Source organism: Lepidothrix coronata, unplaced genomic scaffold, assembly GCF_001604755.1.
Source record: "Lepidothrix coronata isolate B3197 unplaced genomic scaffold, Lepidothrix_coronata-1.0 Scaffold89, whole genome shotgun sequence".
NCBI lineage: Eukaryota > Metazoa > Chordata > Aves > Passeriformes > Pipridae > Lepidothrix > Lepidothrix coronata.
The window spans coordinates 824,123-839,877 of record NW_016690269.1 but is presented as its reverse complement, the minus strand read 5'-3'; the positions used below and the strand labels follow the sequence as shown (position 1 = coordinate 839,877).

Below are 15,755 nucleotides of genomic sequence, written 5' to 3'. Positions count from 1 at the left end.
AGTCTATTATTGTATGTCCTTTCACTGTAGTAAGAGTAATGTTAAGAAATTCTAGAGGCACTCTAGGTCAGGAAGTTGTACTTTGATTTTTTTTTTTTTGTTTTATTTTGTTTGCTGTGTGCTGGTCTCTGTTACTTGATATGAAGGACATAATACCACATTGGACAGACTGAAAAAAAATTGTGTGTATTGTGGAAACGCTTACTTCTTCAGAGAATTGCTGAACAAGAAATGAAGCAATGGTTCATGCCAGAATGTGTGTATGGTTTAATTGCTGAAGGTCTCATTCTGACAGCTTTATGCATGCAGGGGCCCAGCTTCTTGCCTGGTGGTCGTTTTAGCCCTGGAGGTGTTACAGGTGGGGTGAGGGCCCAAGTGACTGAAAAAGTATGTTCCTGTTTAGGCTTGGGAATCTCATCTCCCATGCTGCCAACTGGCTATGGATCAGTCTTCTGTTGTATGGCCTAGGAAGAGATAGATGTACATGCTTTATTTCTGTTCATGCTGTTGCAGAACTAAACTTTGGCAGAAATTCAGATCACCAGTGTCAAGCTTATTAGGACTGAAAAAAATGTAACAAATTCGACCAGATCTGTGGCTTGTACTTAGATTCTTATCCTCATCTGGATGTGGTCTTGATTCAGCTAATGGGCTGTATTAATTGACATCACCTCCCACATGCATTTACTAGAGAGACTGCAAGGGAGGTTATGTAAAGTGTATGAACACTAGCTGAGTGGTTTTTTGGAGAAGGGAAGATAATCTTCCACTCTTTATGGAGTGTTTTCTGGTGAGGCAAATTGAGTATGGCTCCCTCTAGAGCCTGTCGACTCTGCAGTCTTCCTCTACCTCTTTCTTTTGTGTTTTGTCTTCTTTTTTTCCTTCCCTTCTTTCCCTCCCCCCCCCCCGCCCACATTTTGATATGGAGCACACTGTTCAGCTCGTGTGGGTTTAGAAACGGATGTTGCACATGAATCATCTTCTGCATCACAGCATGTTAAGCCAGGTACTGGACCACTGAGTAAATTAGCTGTAGGCAGACCTTTCTGCTGCACTCAAAACTGCATCTCTTTATGTGAACTTAGTATTTTTCCTATTTTATTTAAGGCTGAAAGAAATACTTCTGCTCACTCTTTCCCTCCTCCCTTTTTTTTAACCAAAGAGAAACATTTGCCTTCTACCTTTGCCAAATTATTTAGTAGAAGAGTGTAAATTAAAGCCATTTATCTTGAAGTGTGCTATTGGAGCAGACTGTTTATACAAGTGTAAGAAATTGTAACATAGTATTTCGTCTGGTCTGCAAGGAAAAGGTTTTTTTTTCTTTTTTCTTTTTTAATTTTTACAGGTGGGATATTGGTTATAATGTAGAAAAAACCGAGGCTCCGGTTTACACATCTATGTTTCAGTGTAGTAGCAGTCAGAGGTACTAAAAGCTGTTACTAGTTTTAGAGTTACACTGTCATCAGTTTGAGATAGAATAGTGTCTTGGCTGCACACAGTCGAGTTTTTCTGACTGGAGGGTGTTCATCAAGGGAATGCAGAATAAGGTACTGGCTAATACAAAGTGCTTCGTATTTACCCATCAGTTGGTGGACGAGTGAGTCGGGAGTTAAATTACACGCGGCAGAAGATTGGAGAAGAGGCCATGTTCAACCCCCAACTCATGATCCAGACTCCACAGGAAGATGGTGCTAATGTACTGACAACAGAAGCACTCCGACAGCATCTTGACTCTGCACTCCAGGCCAGCAGAGTGCATGTCTATATGTACAACAGGTAAGGGGAGAATTAAGAGTTGTCCTGGTCATCTGTAACAGCAAGAAGGTGGACACATGCTTTCTTCCATGTATTTTTACATGGTTAGCATTTCTCAGCCTTTCCCTTGGAGCTGTGTTTTGATTTGAATGTCACTGGTTTCTGATACTTGACACTGTGGGATGATAGCAGTGACAAATTGGCGTTTAACAGGTAAAATGGGGTAAGTGGTGTTGGAAGAGATTCTGAGAGAGTACCCCATGAGCTGTGCTACAGCATGCAGCATTTGTTTTGGTAAAGAAATGAGGTCTGTGATCTTAAACATAGGACCTTATGGATGGGATTCCTAACATTGAAAATCCTTCCATGTTAGAGCTGAATTCACTTGCTGACACCATCATGAGGTACATAATGACTGTAAACAATGGCACAGGTTACTGTCCTTCCAGTAGTTTGGATGTAAAGGAAATGCAGATGTGCTAGCAGTGTCAGGGGGTGGAATAATAGCTGTTTAATAACACAGACAACAGAGTTGGCCTTGAAGAGTGTCAGTATGTGCATACTGAAGGTTGGGAGTTGGGTGTTGTCCAACAGAAAAATAATAATGGTATACTTTAGGTATCAGCTTTGGGCTAGGATGTGTCCCTGAAAAATTATTCCTCCAGGGTTATTACTTACACAGTGATGTGCCCAGGAGTTCTGCCTGTGAGGCACTGAGCTCCCTGTCCTTCAGCAGCTCTTTTCAGCATACTCAGCCGATGCCTCTGTGAGCTAATGCTGAGGCTTCAGTTATCTTTTACCCAGCTGCTGCCTTGCCTAAGGTATTAGAAGTCATGGCAGTGGAAATTGTAATGTAGGTGAAAAAGGAAGACAGAAATCTTAATGGTTAATTTTCTTCAGCGTATGTGTGGGATAGCTGGGTATGTTCTAGTCCTCTGAGCTGGAGCTGGCTTCTGACATACTTGTTACACTGAGTGATATCTTAAGTCACAAATGGTCTCATTTATACGAAGATGGATTTTTTTCTCCCATTAACATGTGTTGACTAGCTTGTACATGCAAAAGCACCTCCCTTGTTTTTAATGAGTGTTACAGAGAATAGGAGAATAACTGAATAACTGTACCAAATGTCTACTCTATAACTACAAAAAGAAAGGCCTTTTTTGGGGGTGGGCGGTGGAGTCTTTGGGTGTTTTTTTGTGAGGTCTAGCATGTTTTTTTTTTAATAATACTTGCCTTACTGAATGATTTCCCGCTTGAGGGCAATATCACAGAATCACAGAACATGCTGAGTTGGAAGGACCCACAAGGTTCACCGAGTCCGACCCTCAGCCCTGCACAGGCCCGTCCCCAGAGTCACCTCCTGTGCCCCAGAGGATCATCCAAACCCTCCTGGAGCTCTGGCAGCCTTGGTGCTGTGCCCACTGCCCTGGGGAGCCTGGGCAGTGCCCAACCAGCCTCTGGGGGAAGAACCTTTTGCTGAGATCCAACCTGAGCCTGCCCTGACACAGCTCCAGCCATTCCCTGGGTGCTGTCCCTGGTCCCCCAGAGCAGAGCTCAGTCCCTGCCCCTCCTCTGCCCCTGCCCAGGCAGTTGGAACTGCACTGAGGTCTCCCCTCAGTCTGCTCTGCTCCAGCTGAACACACCAAGTGCCCTCAGTGTCCTCACACAGCTTCAAATCAAGGCCCTTCCCCATCCTCCTTCCCTCCTTTGGACACTCTCCAATGGCTCAATCCCTTCCCTCCACTCTGTCCCCCCAAACTGCCCCAATGTTGAGGTGAGGCTGCCCCAGGGCAGAGCAGAGCGGGACAATCCCCTCCCTGATGCCCCAGGACAGGGATGTCCCTCCTGTCTTCCAGGGCACTGCTGACTCAGGGACAGCTGGCACCACCAGGACCCCCAGGGCCCTTTCCTGGCTCTGCTTTCCAGCCTCTCATTCCCAGTCTGTCCATCCATCCAGGACTGCCCCATCCCAAGGGCAGAATCTGGCCCTTGTCTTTGTTAAACTTCCCATGGTTGGTGATTCCCAGCCCTCTGACTTGTCAGGGTCTCTCTGCAGGCCCTCCCTGTCTTCCAGGGACTCAACAGCTCCTCTCAGTTTTGGGTATATGAGTTGCAATTTTAAATGTCTGTTACATTTTAAAAATAATTCCTCAGTAATTATGCAAAGAGAAGATATTTGTCCTTCGTGTTTCTTACAGACAGTGGAAATTGGAACATTTGTGTTACAAATCAGGAGAACTCATCACAGAAGCAGGTTACATGGACCAGGTATGTGTAGCAGGCATTCAGTTACAAGGTTTGTGCATTTTCATGGTTCAGCTTGTGCTGCTTTGATTATATTCCAGTGTGACTGTGTTTTTCCCCTTTCTGATTTTGACAGATCATAGAATACCTTTATCCTTGTTTAATTATCACTCCTTTGGACTGCTTCTGGGAAGGAGCAAAGCTACAATCAGGAACTGCCTATCTATTGTAAGCATGCTTTTTTATAGCTTTCTGGTCTGACTGGTTTTAATTGTATAACTCTCTATGACTTTTCATTTCCACTCCCATTGTTTATTCAGACTCCTATTTAACAAGAAAAAAGTATAAATGTAGTGTCTCCATGGAAAGTACGCACAGATTTTATTTTTACAAAGATTTTCATTGTTTCTTAGAGATGATTTGTAAGCCTCAGTTTAAATCCTCTGTTATTTTTCCTGTTCTGCTAGCATGAAAAATAAAATGTAAATTCTGTATTGAAGTTCTAAGAATTTTATGTTTTGCTTTTTTTTTTTTTTTCATGAAACAAACTTGTTTCTGGTGTGGTTTTTTTTTTTTTTTTTCAACACAAAACAAAAACATTGATTGGCTGGAAATTTTAGACCTAAGAAAGTGTCTTGGGTTAATTCTCAAGTGTTCCTAAGGAATAAAGGACAAATCCTTTGCTTATGAGATCATTAAAGAAACCATATAGTATCTTTTATGGATGGTTTCTCACAGTTTACAAGTGTGATATTATATGCCCTGAATCCTTTAAAGAGTTAATTGTTAATCTGTGCAGGCATTTTCTGTTAATTATGCAAGAGTTAGCATTTGAGTTATTGTTTCTGTGCTGGTTTGCATGTCTCTGCAAAAGCAATTTGCAATGGCCATCTCCTAACCTTTAGTGTACAGTTTTAGATGGGGAAATAAGGGGGTTTGTGTTTTCTGGTTGGGAGATTCGGAATAATGACTTAAGCCTGGTTAAGCAGATACAGTGTGGTTTGAAGCACAGAATAAGGCAGTCAAAAGCCTTTCTAGTCTGTCAACATCACAAATTCAGAAGTGGGGGGTGGGAGACGTGACAGTGATAGTGGTGACAGCCATGGTTGCAGGAAAGCCTGGTTGATAGTCAAGCTGCCAGGGCATTTGAAGGAGCACAGTATTGTTATAGATAAACAAAGATCAGTTATATTGATTGATTACATTTCCAAGATGATTATTAGACTAGCAAGAAGTAATCTGATACTATGAGAAAGGCTTTCTTTCTTCAGCCCCCTCTCTTCTGTCCCTCTCCCCTCCCCCTTAATTCTTTGAAGCAGCAGTTGGCTGCTTTTTTTTGTTATTTAGGTGGTTGATGATTTGTTTTGCTTTGTTTGTAAATGGAAATATTTTTAACCTGTGAATATTCTGTTTTATAAGATAACTTTGTAAGAACTGAGTATTTTTGTTAAAACTACGACTGGGCTGCAAGAAAACTATATAAACAAATCTAATTAAAACATGCTTTACATTTTATTAAACAGCCTTACTAGAAAACTTTTAACTTTTAGCATAAAATAAGTTAGTTATTTGTTCAAATATGAATTTTAAAAGTATGCATATTTCAGTACTTCTTTTGTCTTTTTTCTATGTGTCTTTTTCTCCTGGTTGCTCTTGCAGAGGGAAGCCTCCTTTGCAGTGGATCAACTTTGACCCCTTAGAATTCTTGGAAGAGTTAAAGAAAATAAACTACCAAGTGGAGAGCTGGGAAGAAATGCTGAATAAAGCGGAGGTTGGTCATGGTTATATGGATCGACCCTGCCTGAATCCTGCTGATCCCGATTGCCCAATCACAGCTCCCAATAAAAATTCCACCAAAGTAAGTTTGCTTGTCCTTGTGCATGTCTTTTCAAGGGAGGGCTGTGGGGTGGGGAGGGGTGGGGGGGAAGGTCAGGCAGAATAGAAAAAAAGTATCATTTTCTTCCAAGCAATATATAGTTCTTATTCTTGAGTGATGTCATTTTTCTGTGCCTGTTAGGTGCTGTTAGCTCTCAGTGGTCCTTGTTCTGTGATGCAGTGCTTAATGCTGAGTATTTAAAGTACAGTTGTCAGCTCTCCTCTGGCTGTGGAGATGTGGCATTCAGCAAACCTGGTGCCTCAGGCAGACAATGGCCATGCTGGGACACAGCTGCCCCTGCTCACCACGCAGCCAGGCCTGCCCTCCAGGGCAGCCAGTCCTGCTTATTTTCCTGACAAATTTGGACCTCAAATCTATAATATATCCCTTTATCAGTCACATTGGGCCTTGCAGAAATTGCCATTTGCTCCACGAGTATCTGGGTGGTTTGTTCAACTTGATTTCTTGAATGCATTTCTTCTAGTAGACTACCTAGATTGTCTTTAATATCCATTATTGTTGTTCACTGGGTGCTGACTTAAGGTATGAGTTTGTCTAAAATTATGAAACCAATTAATTGCTTCCTTATAACTTTTTCTAGCCTCTTGACGTAGCCCTTGTTTTGAGTGGTGGATGCTATGGACTGTCAAGAAAATACATGCATTGGCAGGAGGAACTGATTATAGGTGGTACAATCAAGAACAGCTCTGGTAAACTTGTCAGGTAAAAAAATGTTTAAAGAAGAAGTTTTAGTTTGTTAAGAGTTTGTTTTTTGGGGCACAGTGGGAGGATCATGCAAAGTCTGCTGCCCTTCATGTGTATTACAAATCTCACTTAAAGAGGGATGTGACCCTCTAAAGAGAACAGAATTTAAAAGAGTGCTTAGGAAGTTGTTTAAATTTAAGGCAGCATCATTGCTTCCTGCTTCTAACCTCAGAGTGATAGTGTATGTCTCTCAGGAAGAAGGCTTCTTACTGGCAACTTTGTTGTTTAGAATGTATTTATAAAGCATTAAATGGTTTTTACAGCACTGAACACCTTCAAGGAAAAAGGAAAAAAAAATAGTTTGAGCAGTGTGCTCACTCATTTGACTTCTCTCAGAATTCCAAGATCTCCAATGAATTCGTTTGGAATAAATATAGAGAAAAGTCTATTTTTATGTTCCTGTAGTGTGAATACAGCTTTGGGTGGTGAAACAAACCCTTTTGTTTTAAACTTCTGAATGAGGATGTAACACACTGGACTTCAGTGGGGGAAGAAACCTGTGAATTTGAACTGTTCTGAAAAATGTAGGCCATACTAAGTTAAATGAAGCATAATTCTTCCAGAGAACTTTTAGTATGAATTTTGACCTTTTTAACATTCACTCTAAACACTGGTTTGTTTTTCTATAAGTAGCCAAATAATGTGTTTTTAGTAAAAAATAAAGTAGTTCCTTAAGCTTCTAAAATGGTTGGATACAATTGCATACTGTGGAAAGTCAGGGTGGATAGTTGTTGCCCTTGTGTTCTCCACGCAGCTTGTCAGGTATGAGGAGTTTAGTCTGACATTTCTCTCCAAGGGATGAAAAGGACTAAGGTCATCAAATGACATTTTGCCAACAGCATTTCCAAGATCTCATAGAAATAACTGTTCTGGTGGTATCCTCACAGTAATGTGTCTTATCAGTCATAATCTTTATAATTTGTAGGGTTCTGATTTGTAGGGTTCCGTTCTTTGTTTCTGAAACTGAACCTGTCGAAAACAGTGGCAAAACTCACATTAATTTCAGTGAAACCAGATTTAGCCTCAATACTTGCATAGAGCAGTACAGCTGTACCAGGGACACGATAGAATAATTATATTCTGTTCAATTTTGGTACAGGCATGTGCCCTATGAAATCAAGAACTTGTGCAAACTCCTGTTAGGGTTGCATTTGGGACTTCATGCTATGAAAATATTTTCCTGAAAATGCTCATTTTATGCCTCATTCTCCTGTATTTTCTCTGTATGTCACAGTGCCCAGGCTTTGCAAACCATGTTTCAGTTAATGACTCCTAAGCAAATGTATGAGCACTTCAAGGGGTATGAATATGTTTCCCATATCAACTGGAATGAGGATAAGGCAGCAGCAATTCTGGAAGCCTGGCAGAGGATGTATGTTGAGGTAAATTTGAAGATAACCTAAATACCATACTATAAAGTTCTACTAAGATCCTCTGCCTTCTGTCACATCTTTTTACAGTATTTCTTGAAGGAAGATGCTTAAACCAGAACCAAACCATTGCCTCCCCATTATTAAGGGTTCTTTTGGGGTTTTATTGTTTCTGGGGGTTTTTTCCCCATCAGAAGCTGCTTGGTTGTTCCCATATGAGAAGCCGTGAAGGTTTTGCTCTTTGCTGTCTGGGACATTTCTGGCTTTGTTGGGGCTGAGGAGAAACCGAAGAGCTGGCTGGAGTTTAAAAGCTTTTGGTTGGCATGGTTATTCTAAAGGTGTCTGGAAAACATTACCCAGCCCTGGGCAGCTCTTTGAGCAGCAGCCCAGGAGGGGAGGCTGTGTGACAATGCCCTGCTGACCTCTGCAACGGCCAGGCAGGGAGGGCAGGGACACTGCTGGCCTGGGGTAAAGGCAGAGCTGGTGTTGCATGGTGGGGCTGTGGGAAGGAAGGGATTCAAAGGGAATGTTTCTGATGGGCTGGGAATGCAGGAGCCTTTCCTGAAGGGTGCAGATTCTGGTCTCACAGGGCACACTTGTGTAGCACCAGGGGTAGTCTGCCTGGGGTGTGGGCTTTCACTGGGGCATCAAGGCAAAAGGAGGTGATTTCAGATGTGTGCTGAAGAAGATGCTAATGGTTTCTTTTGACTAAGAGACTAAAAGAAAACATTTTCTTCAGTCACACCGAGTTTTATTTTTGTTTTCGTAGGTTGTTCATCAAAGTGTTGCACAAAACTCTACCCAGAAGGTGCTTTCCTTTACTACAACCACCCTGGATGACATCCTGAAGTCATTTTCTGATGTCAGCGCTATCAGAGTAGCTAGTGGCTACTTACTAATGGTAATAAAATAAATTTATTTCATTTTCTTTGGTAGTAGAGCAGGGCTTAAAAATCTGCTTTATTGTTACCAGAGAATAGTCTAGAACATTATACATATATTTCAAATAAAAACTAGTTTGTAAACTTTCCCTCAGGCGTGTCACCTGTTCCACTTGGTAACCTCTGCGTTCTGTTCTGATTAAAAATGTGTGTAAGCATCTGTATGTTGGGTGGGGAGAGAGCTGTTAGAGAAGGATCCATTCTAATATTTTGGGTTTTTCCTCCAAACTCCCCTCCCTGCTCCTCTCCTCAGCTTGCCTATGCCTGTTTGACGATGCTGCGGTGGGACTGTGCCAAGTCTCAGGGTGCTGTGGGGCTGGCAGGAGTCCTCTTGGTTGCACTCTCAGTGGCTGCAGGATTGGGCCTGTGCTCATTGATTGGAATTTCCTTTAATGCTGCCACAACTCAGGTATTTAGAAGACACAAGTCTGCTGTTGAATTACAGGCGCGCTGTTAATAAACGAACACAACTGAATCTTTGAGGGGGAAAAAAGCTGAAAAAATATTTTGACTGTACATTTTTGCTTGTGCCTTTTTCCTATCTCATGGCCTGTGCTGTGATGAATTAAATGATCATGCTGCCAAGTGATGTTAAAGAAAAAAACAGTATTATGTAGTCGTATAGTTGATAGGTTCTGGGTTGTTTGATTTTTTTTTTCTGTATCCCAATACCAGTGGAGGCATCCACTTGTCTGTAAGGAGCTGCAGATTTGTTTTTACATCTGAATATATCAAGATGTTCAAATTCTGAAAATATTTTGAATAGAACTCAAAGTGTTATCAGGTATTTTTTGACTGAACAAAACTTGAACTACTTTTGGCGAGATTTTGTACCTGTAAATGGTACAAAAGTTTAAGTTCCTCAGCAGTATTTCAGAAAAAAGGTTAATACCTGTATTGCATCTTTTTGATTTTTCATTTTACCCTTGTGTTTGCATGCAGTGTAATGTAAAAGTTGTTGTAATTAGCCACTTAATGGAGAGCTGCGTGGCAGATGATAAAAAATCTTCTTGGTTTTTGTTTTGTTTTGTTTCTCACTCAAGGTTTTGCCTTTTCTTGCTCTTGGAGTTGGTGTAGATGATGTTTTCCTTCTGGCACATGCATTTAGTGAAACAGGACAGAATAAGAGAATTCCATTCGAGGTAATGACAAAATGGGGATTTGGGGGAAGATAAAAGGCTTCATCTAGGAAAAGATAACTATATACAGAATTAATCAGTAGAGGGTTTTTTCCTCAATAGCTTTTCCTACGGTCTAGAAATTCTTATTTTTGTCAAAATAGGAAATTATAACAATACATGTGGCCCTGGAATGTTTTGGAATGCTCACATTCACGAATTATTTTGTATATTTTTCTCTTAGTTTCATTTTCTGATGGTTATAATTGACCATGACTTCTAAAAGGAAATCTAAGGTGTCATCACTTTTATGATCCCTTAAAAGTAAAGTCTTTTTAGTCTCAGTCCAAAGTTTCATGTCCAAAGTACAACCCAATTAAAACTTATGTATATTTGCTGATTCTGTTTCGTACAAGCAATGTCTTCCATTTCTTTCCAGCTGGTTGGGCATGCAGACACTGCAACCTCACTATACTGTGACCTCTGTGTGCTTCATAATAGCCTGTTAGTTGGGAAAGGGTCATGTATTTATCCTGATTTCTCTGTGGTTTTTTGTGTGTGGTCCCTGGGTTTTGGGTTGTTCTTTTTGTTTGTTACATACCTTTTCAAGATGTGTAGCTGTTACACCTCTGTGCTGTTAATACATGTTTATTTTGTCTGAAAAGTGAGAACACCAAGTGATTCTACTGGTAAAAATTACATCCTGCTTAATTACAGATGTATTTTGATATAATGTCACTACCCATTTAGTTTTGTGTTCTGAAGCTAGAATCAACTCTGGTAATGTTTTCTACCCAGAAGCACTTCACGTGTCATCTGTGTTTCTCCTGAACAGTATACTTAGTGTATAGTTTATTCTCACATACTCTCAATTGCAAACTCGTATTCAGAATTTGAGTGTAATCATTTTTCACTGCTACTGTGTTACATCTGTAGGATGACCCCTTCATTTGCAGGATATCACCTTGTTCACTTGACTTTTAAGACCTGTGTTTTGTTTTGCAGGACAGAACAGGTGAATGTTTGAAGCGAACAGGAGCCAGTGTAGCCCTTACATCTATCAGCAATGTTACTGCCTTCTTTATGGCTGCCTTAATCCCTATTCCTGCTTTACGAGCATTTTCACTTCAAGTAAGTTTATATCCTGTTTTGTTAGCTCTGGTGGCAGTCCAGTGATGATACATGTTAGTGATAAAGTCTGGTTTGGGTGCTGCTGCAGTTCACTGAACCAGGGCATTATTGTAGTTTACCACAGATCTGGGTCATAACAACTGCTGCTTGCCCTTGATTCTGCTGCTCTCTTTTCTCATGCATGGAGTCTCTCACAAAAGCCAAGATGTATGCAACTAAGCAGAAAAAGTCTCCAAAAGTATTTGGGTTCTAAAGTCAAGAGGAGTAAACTGTAGTGTGGTGTGTACTGTAACATTCCTCAGTAGTAATTTAATCCTTTCATTCATGTTTGTCCAATTTGCTGCTCTTAAAAGCTACAACCACAGTGCAATGACAGCAGCAAATATGCATGTGCCATATTAATTATTACTGCAGCAGTTTTTACTGCCTTCCTCCCAGTGTAATTTTAGCAAACTTGGAGAAAACTACAAGAATTTTATGTTCCAGCTGCATAGAGAGAAAACATGAATTTTATGTACTGAACCCTGTATCACTTGCTCTTCCTTTCTCTGTCTTCTTGTATTTGTTTGTGATTATATACCTTCAGGAATGTCAAATATTAAGGACGTTGGAGAAGGATCTTTTCTAAAAGTGAGGATTCTTTGAAGGAAGCTTTGGGAGTTTCTCCCTGGCACAAGCAGTTTATAGCACTGTAGAGCAGGCAAACTGTACTTTTCCAACAGTTATTTTTCTTCTGCTGTAGCTTGGTTCTCCAGTCGTTTCTCATTCTCATTGAGCCCATGGCTACTGAGAGGAAGCAAGGCTTCCATTTTTCTTAATACATGTGGCAGTTATTGCTGTTTTCAGAGATTTAAGTATGCCTGTGTTAAGCTGTAAAATGGTAAATTGTTTGTGATTGCAGTTACGTTACAAATAAGCAGTAATAATTTGTTTGCATTTCCTTCTCAGTAGGCAACTGGGGAGTGAATAATAAAGTAAAGGCCTCGTTGGTTTTCTGCATCATTTAGAGGATATCTGTGGCAACTAAAACTAGATATTTAGTCTCGAATGGTTAGCAGTGTTTAGCTCTGCTGATTTGCCAAAACCTAGATGTCTCTTCATACAGATCATGTGATAATGAATTGTTTTACTTTATAGAATCACAGAATAGTTTGAGTTGGAATGGACTTTTTAAAGGTCATCTAGTCCAACCCTCACCTCCCCCAGCCCCATGGGCTGGGACATCTTCAACTAAACTTCTCTGGGCAACCTCTTCCAGTGTTCTACTGCCCTAATGTAAAAAAACCCTTCTTCCTAATGTCTAATCTAAACCTACCATTGGAGGTCATCAAACTTGTAGTGCCTGTGCTTTACAGAAGTTACCTCAGCCTAAATGCATCTCATAAGAGATATTCAGCAGAGATGGGCCATTTTATTGTAATCACACTGCTGAGCTGTCACCAAAATGAATTCTTACCTGATTAGATTTTGCTTGGGTTTTTTCTGTTCTCACTCTTCATATCAGAACATGACAGGTTGCCTTTGGAACATACATGGAGATAACAGCTGTAGTTGTTGCTGTTATCAGTATAAGTTAAATACACCTTTCCTGGAGTCATTGCTTTTTGCCTACTGCTGTGCTGTAGACTGAGTGACTGAAAGTTTAAAAATAAAGTATGCATAGCAAAATGATAAAAAAAAAATGTTTCCAGTGAGATTTTAACATATTACTGTATGAACGTGTTGATATTATTCAGGATAAAAACATCATGATCAAAGTCTTTTGAAGGCAGTGATTAATATGGAATTTATGTGTAGGAACCCAAATGGGTGTCCAGAAATTAGTGTTTGAATTGCTCAGTCTTTTCTCACTTGGTAATTTGTGTTTGCTTTCACGTAGTGACCCTTTATATGTATAGAGGAATGAAAAGAAGGACGGGGGGGAGACCTGTAATGATTTTTTTTATTGATGCCAGAGTAACGTGTACGACTGACACACACATAAGTTAACAACCACTAAAATGAAATCCTTTGTTCTTAGAAAGGAACATCTATTACTTGCTTTGCCCAGCTTCACCAGGTAAAATCAAAATTAGGTGATACTTTAATCACAGTACTCAGAACTGGAGAACCATGGCAGCTTTGGTGGGTGGTCTGTACTCATATACGTATTTCTTTATTTACAGTCTCCTTCCTCCCTCTCCCTCAGTCTTGTTTAAACAAGAAGTCCTTGCCATCTTTGATAGTTCCCTAGCAAAACTTAAAAAGCAATGAAGTACTGCATATACTTTTCACAGATTCTGCCATCTTCTCATCTAGATAGTGGGCTTAAAAAAAAGGGTTGCTCTTGACATTGTTTTGCTTTTCATTCACTTTTCTTAAGACATTGCAGGTAATTGTCAAAGTTTCTGTAACTTTGGAGGCCCAGTATTGGTAAAATAACCTGTCTGCTGAGGGAGAATAAATGGTTTCCTGCGTCTGCAAGCCCAGCTTCTGGTTGAAACTCATGTTTTGCATATCAGTGCTTTCTCTTGTCTCAACTCTTCTGCCAGCTAAAGTAGTTCATTGATACCTCTGAGTTGTTAATTTACTTTATGGAACTCAAACACTGCAAGTCTGATGTTGTCTTAAGAATTTGCTAGGGTTAGCTCTTTCCAAGATCTAAAAAATGGAATTCAGTCCTTTTAAAAGTGAGATTATTTTAAAGTTAACTACATTACGCAGGTAAGGACTGTTTCAGCTCTTTCACTGTTTTAATTTCTCCTTTTTTTTTTTTCATTTGTTGATTTTATTAGCTCCTTATTCAAGCAGTTTTAGGGCCTTGAGATTGCTGAATATGACCCAAATACTCGATAACAAGAATCACCTATAAGAGTACTCAGGACGTTGAAGGACTGGGTCTGAGTTTTCAGATGTGTTTCATTTCTTAAAATTGTGGTGGAGGAAGAGATTATCAGAGAAATCCACTGAAAGTTTTGAAGTTTGCAGTAGGGATGCCTTAAACATAGCCCTTTGTTTGAGTATAAATGAAGGAAGGCAAGGCAGAGTGTAACTGGACTGGGCTGTATTCTTTTCTAAGACAGACTAGTCAGACACTGTCATACAGATAAGGTACAAAAATTCATCCACCTCTTCTTGGTTACACCAGAAGCTCCCTAGCAGCAGAAGAGTGGTGTGGATCCACTAATGAGCAGGGTGGACTTCTCCCAGTAAGTCTTAGCAGTAACTTTTTCCCTCACCATAAGAGTGACAGGTTTTTTTCCTAAATGTAAAAGTGCATTGCCAGGTGGTGGTGGTGGGTTTATGGAGAGAAAGAATGTGTGTTTTTAAGCTCATTCGATTATCTTACTCTGGTTTGTCCCCTGCCTTTTACCCACATCATTTACCTTTCCTGCCCCTGACATGAGAATTTAACAAGCAAAATTAAAGCCTAAGGGAAGAGAGGGCAGGGAGGGGCTAGGATCCGGGTCTGTACCCTGTCAGGAAGGAGTTGGAGATAGAGAGCAGTAGGGTGGAAGTTCCCCTGACAGCCCTCCTCCTCTGTTCATCACCTCTGGCTATGCAGCACACCCGCTCTCCTTGGGTGGGCTGCCAGGAATGGCACATAGCAGCACATACCTTCAGCAGGGCCCCAGCACATACCTACCAGCCTGGCTCCCTGCTCCCTCTCTGCCTCCAGCACAGACTGCCATTCTTCAGTCTCTGTTAGCAGTTGCAGCAGCAATAATATTTTTAGGCTGTGCATTATGAAAAGATGCAAAAACCGTAGCGTGTTTCTCAGGAAGTGACCAACATATTTTTTTCTGATTAATGGGATTTTTTTACTGCTCTCTGATCTAATTTCACTGAATGCCTTCATTTTACACCCTTGAGTAGGCTCCATTTTATCCCTTCTAGGACTGTTTTACCTTTGCTGGTTTCTCAAGTAAAAGGTTTGGGGCCCTTTCCTCTCTCGTTTAACTGCTGGTCCCTGAAGAGGTGAGAGAAGATGCCCTGTCCCCACAAATCCTGAAGGTGCTTTCAGCCTGCGTGCTGCCTGTGCTCTGGAAGCTCTGCTGCCACCGTTTGTTGTTGCTTTTCCAGGCTGTGGCTGTTGCCATGATTGCATTTCCCAGGCACTGTCACCCACCAGTGTCTGAGCAGTGGCAGATGCACCAGGTCAGGAACTGAGTCACTCCTCAGCAATGCTTCCTTCCCTCTCCTTATCAAGTCACAGGGTGTTCTTTGATGGGACAAGAGATTAGAATTCATAAAAGAACAAAGTTTTCTGTATTTAATTGTGAAAACTGAAGACTGTTACATCCCTGTAATGCAGCAGAGGTGGGCAAGAGAAAGAGAGTGTGCAGCACACAGGCAGTGTGGTGTTTAGCTCTGGGGATCCAAGTACAAATCAGAACAGAGATTGGTTTGACATATTATCCTTGCAGGGCAGTTAGGACATCAGCACTGGGATGGCACAATGGAAAATCTAGTTGTTCTAAAAAGAGATTCCATGTAAGTAGGCAGATTTACTGTGTGTTATTGGGTTAGTTTTGATGCTTCTTAAAAAAGTCAAATGTCAGTATAACTAACT

At 40.8% G+C, this 15,755-nt stretch overlaps 1 protein-coding gene across 3 annotated transcripts in view; it reads left to right on the top strand.

Moving 5' to 3' along the window:
- Window positions 1-1,576: 1,576 nt before the first annotated feature.
- Window positions 1,577-15,755, top strand: part of PTCH1 (patched 1) — a 44,854-nt gene continuing 30,675 nt past the window's right edge. For 2 of the 3 annotated variants that reach the window (XR_001875843.1, XM_017821235.1), the window contains exons 1-10: window positions 1,591-1,776; window positions 3,957-4,026; window positions 4,139-4,230; window positions 5,662-5,860; window positions 6,480-6,601; window positions 7,878-8,025; window positions 8,783-8,914; window positions 9,208-9,363; window positions 9,998-10,096; window positions 11,078-11,203. Coding sequence is in view for 2 of the 3 variants with exons in the window: in XM_017821235.1 (XP_017676724.1) it covers window positions 1,646-1,776; window positions 3,957-4,026; window positions 4,139-4,230; window positions 5,662-5,860; window positions 6,480-6,601; window positions 7,878-8,025; window positions 8,783-8,914; window positions 9,208-9,363; window positions 9,998-10,096; window positions 11,078-11,203 (1,275 nt within the window). In the remaining variant the exon portion in view is untranslated. Of the gene's footprint in view, window positions 1,777-3,956; window positions 4,027-4,138; window positions 4,231-5,661; window positions 5,861-6,479; window positions 6,602-7,877; window positions 8,026-8,782; window positions 8,915-9,207; window positions 9,364-9,997; window positions 10,097-11,077; window positions 11,204-15,755 lie in introns of all 3 variants that reach the window. The other variant, XM_017821234.1, reaches the window with a different exon arrangement.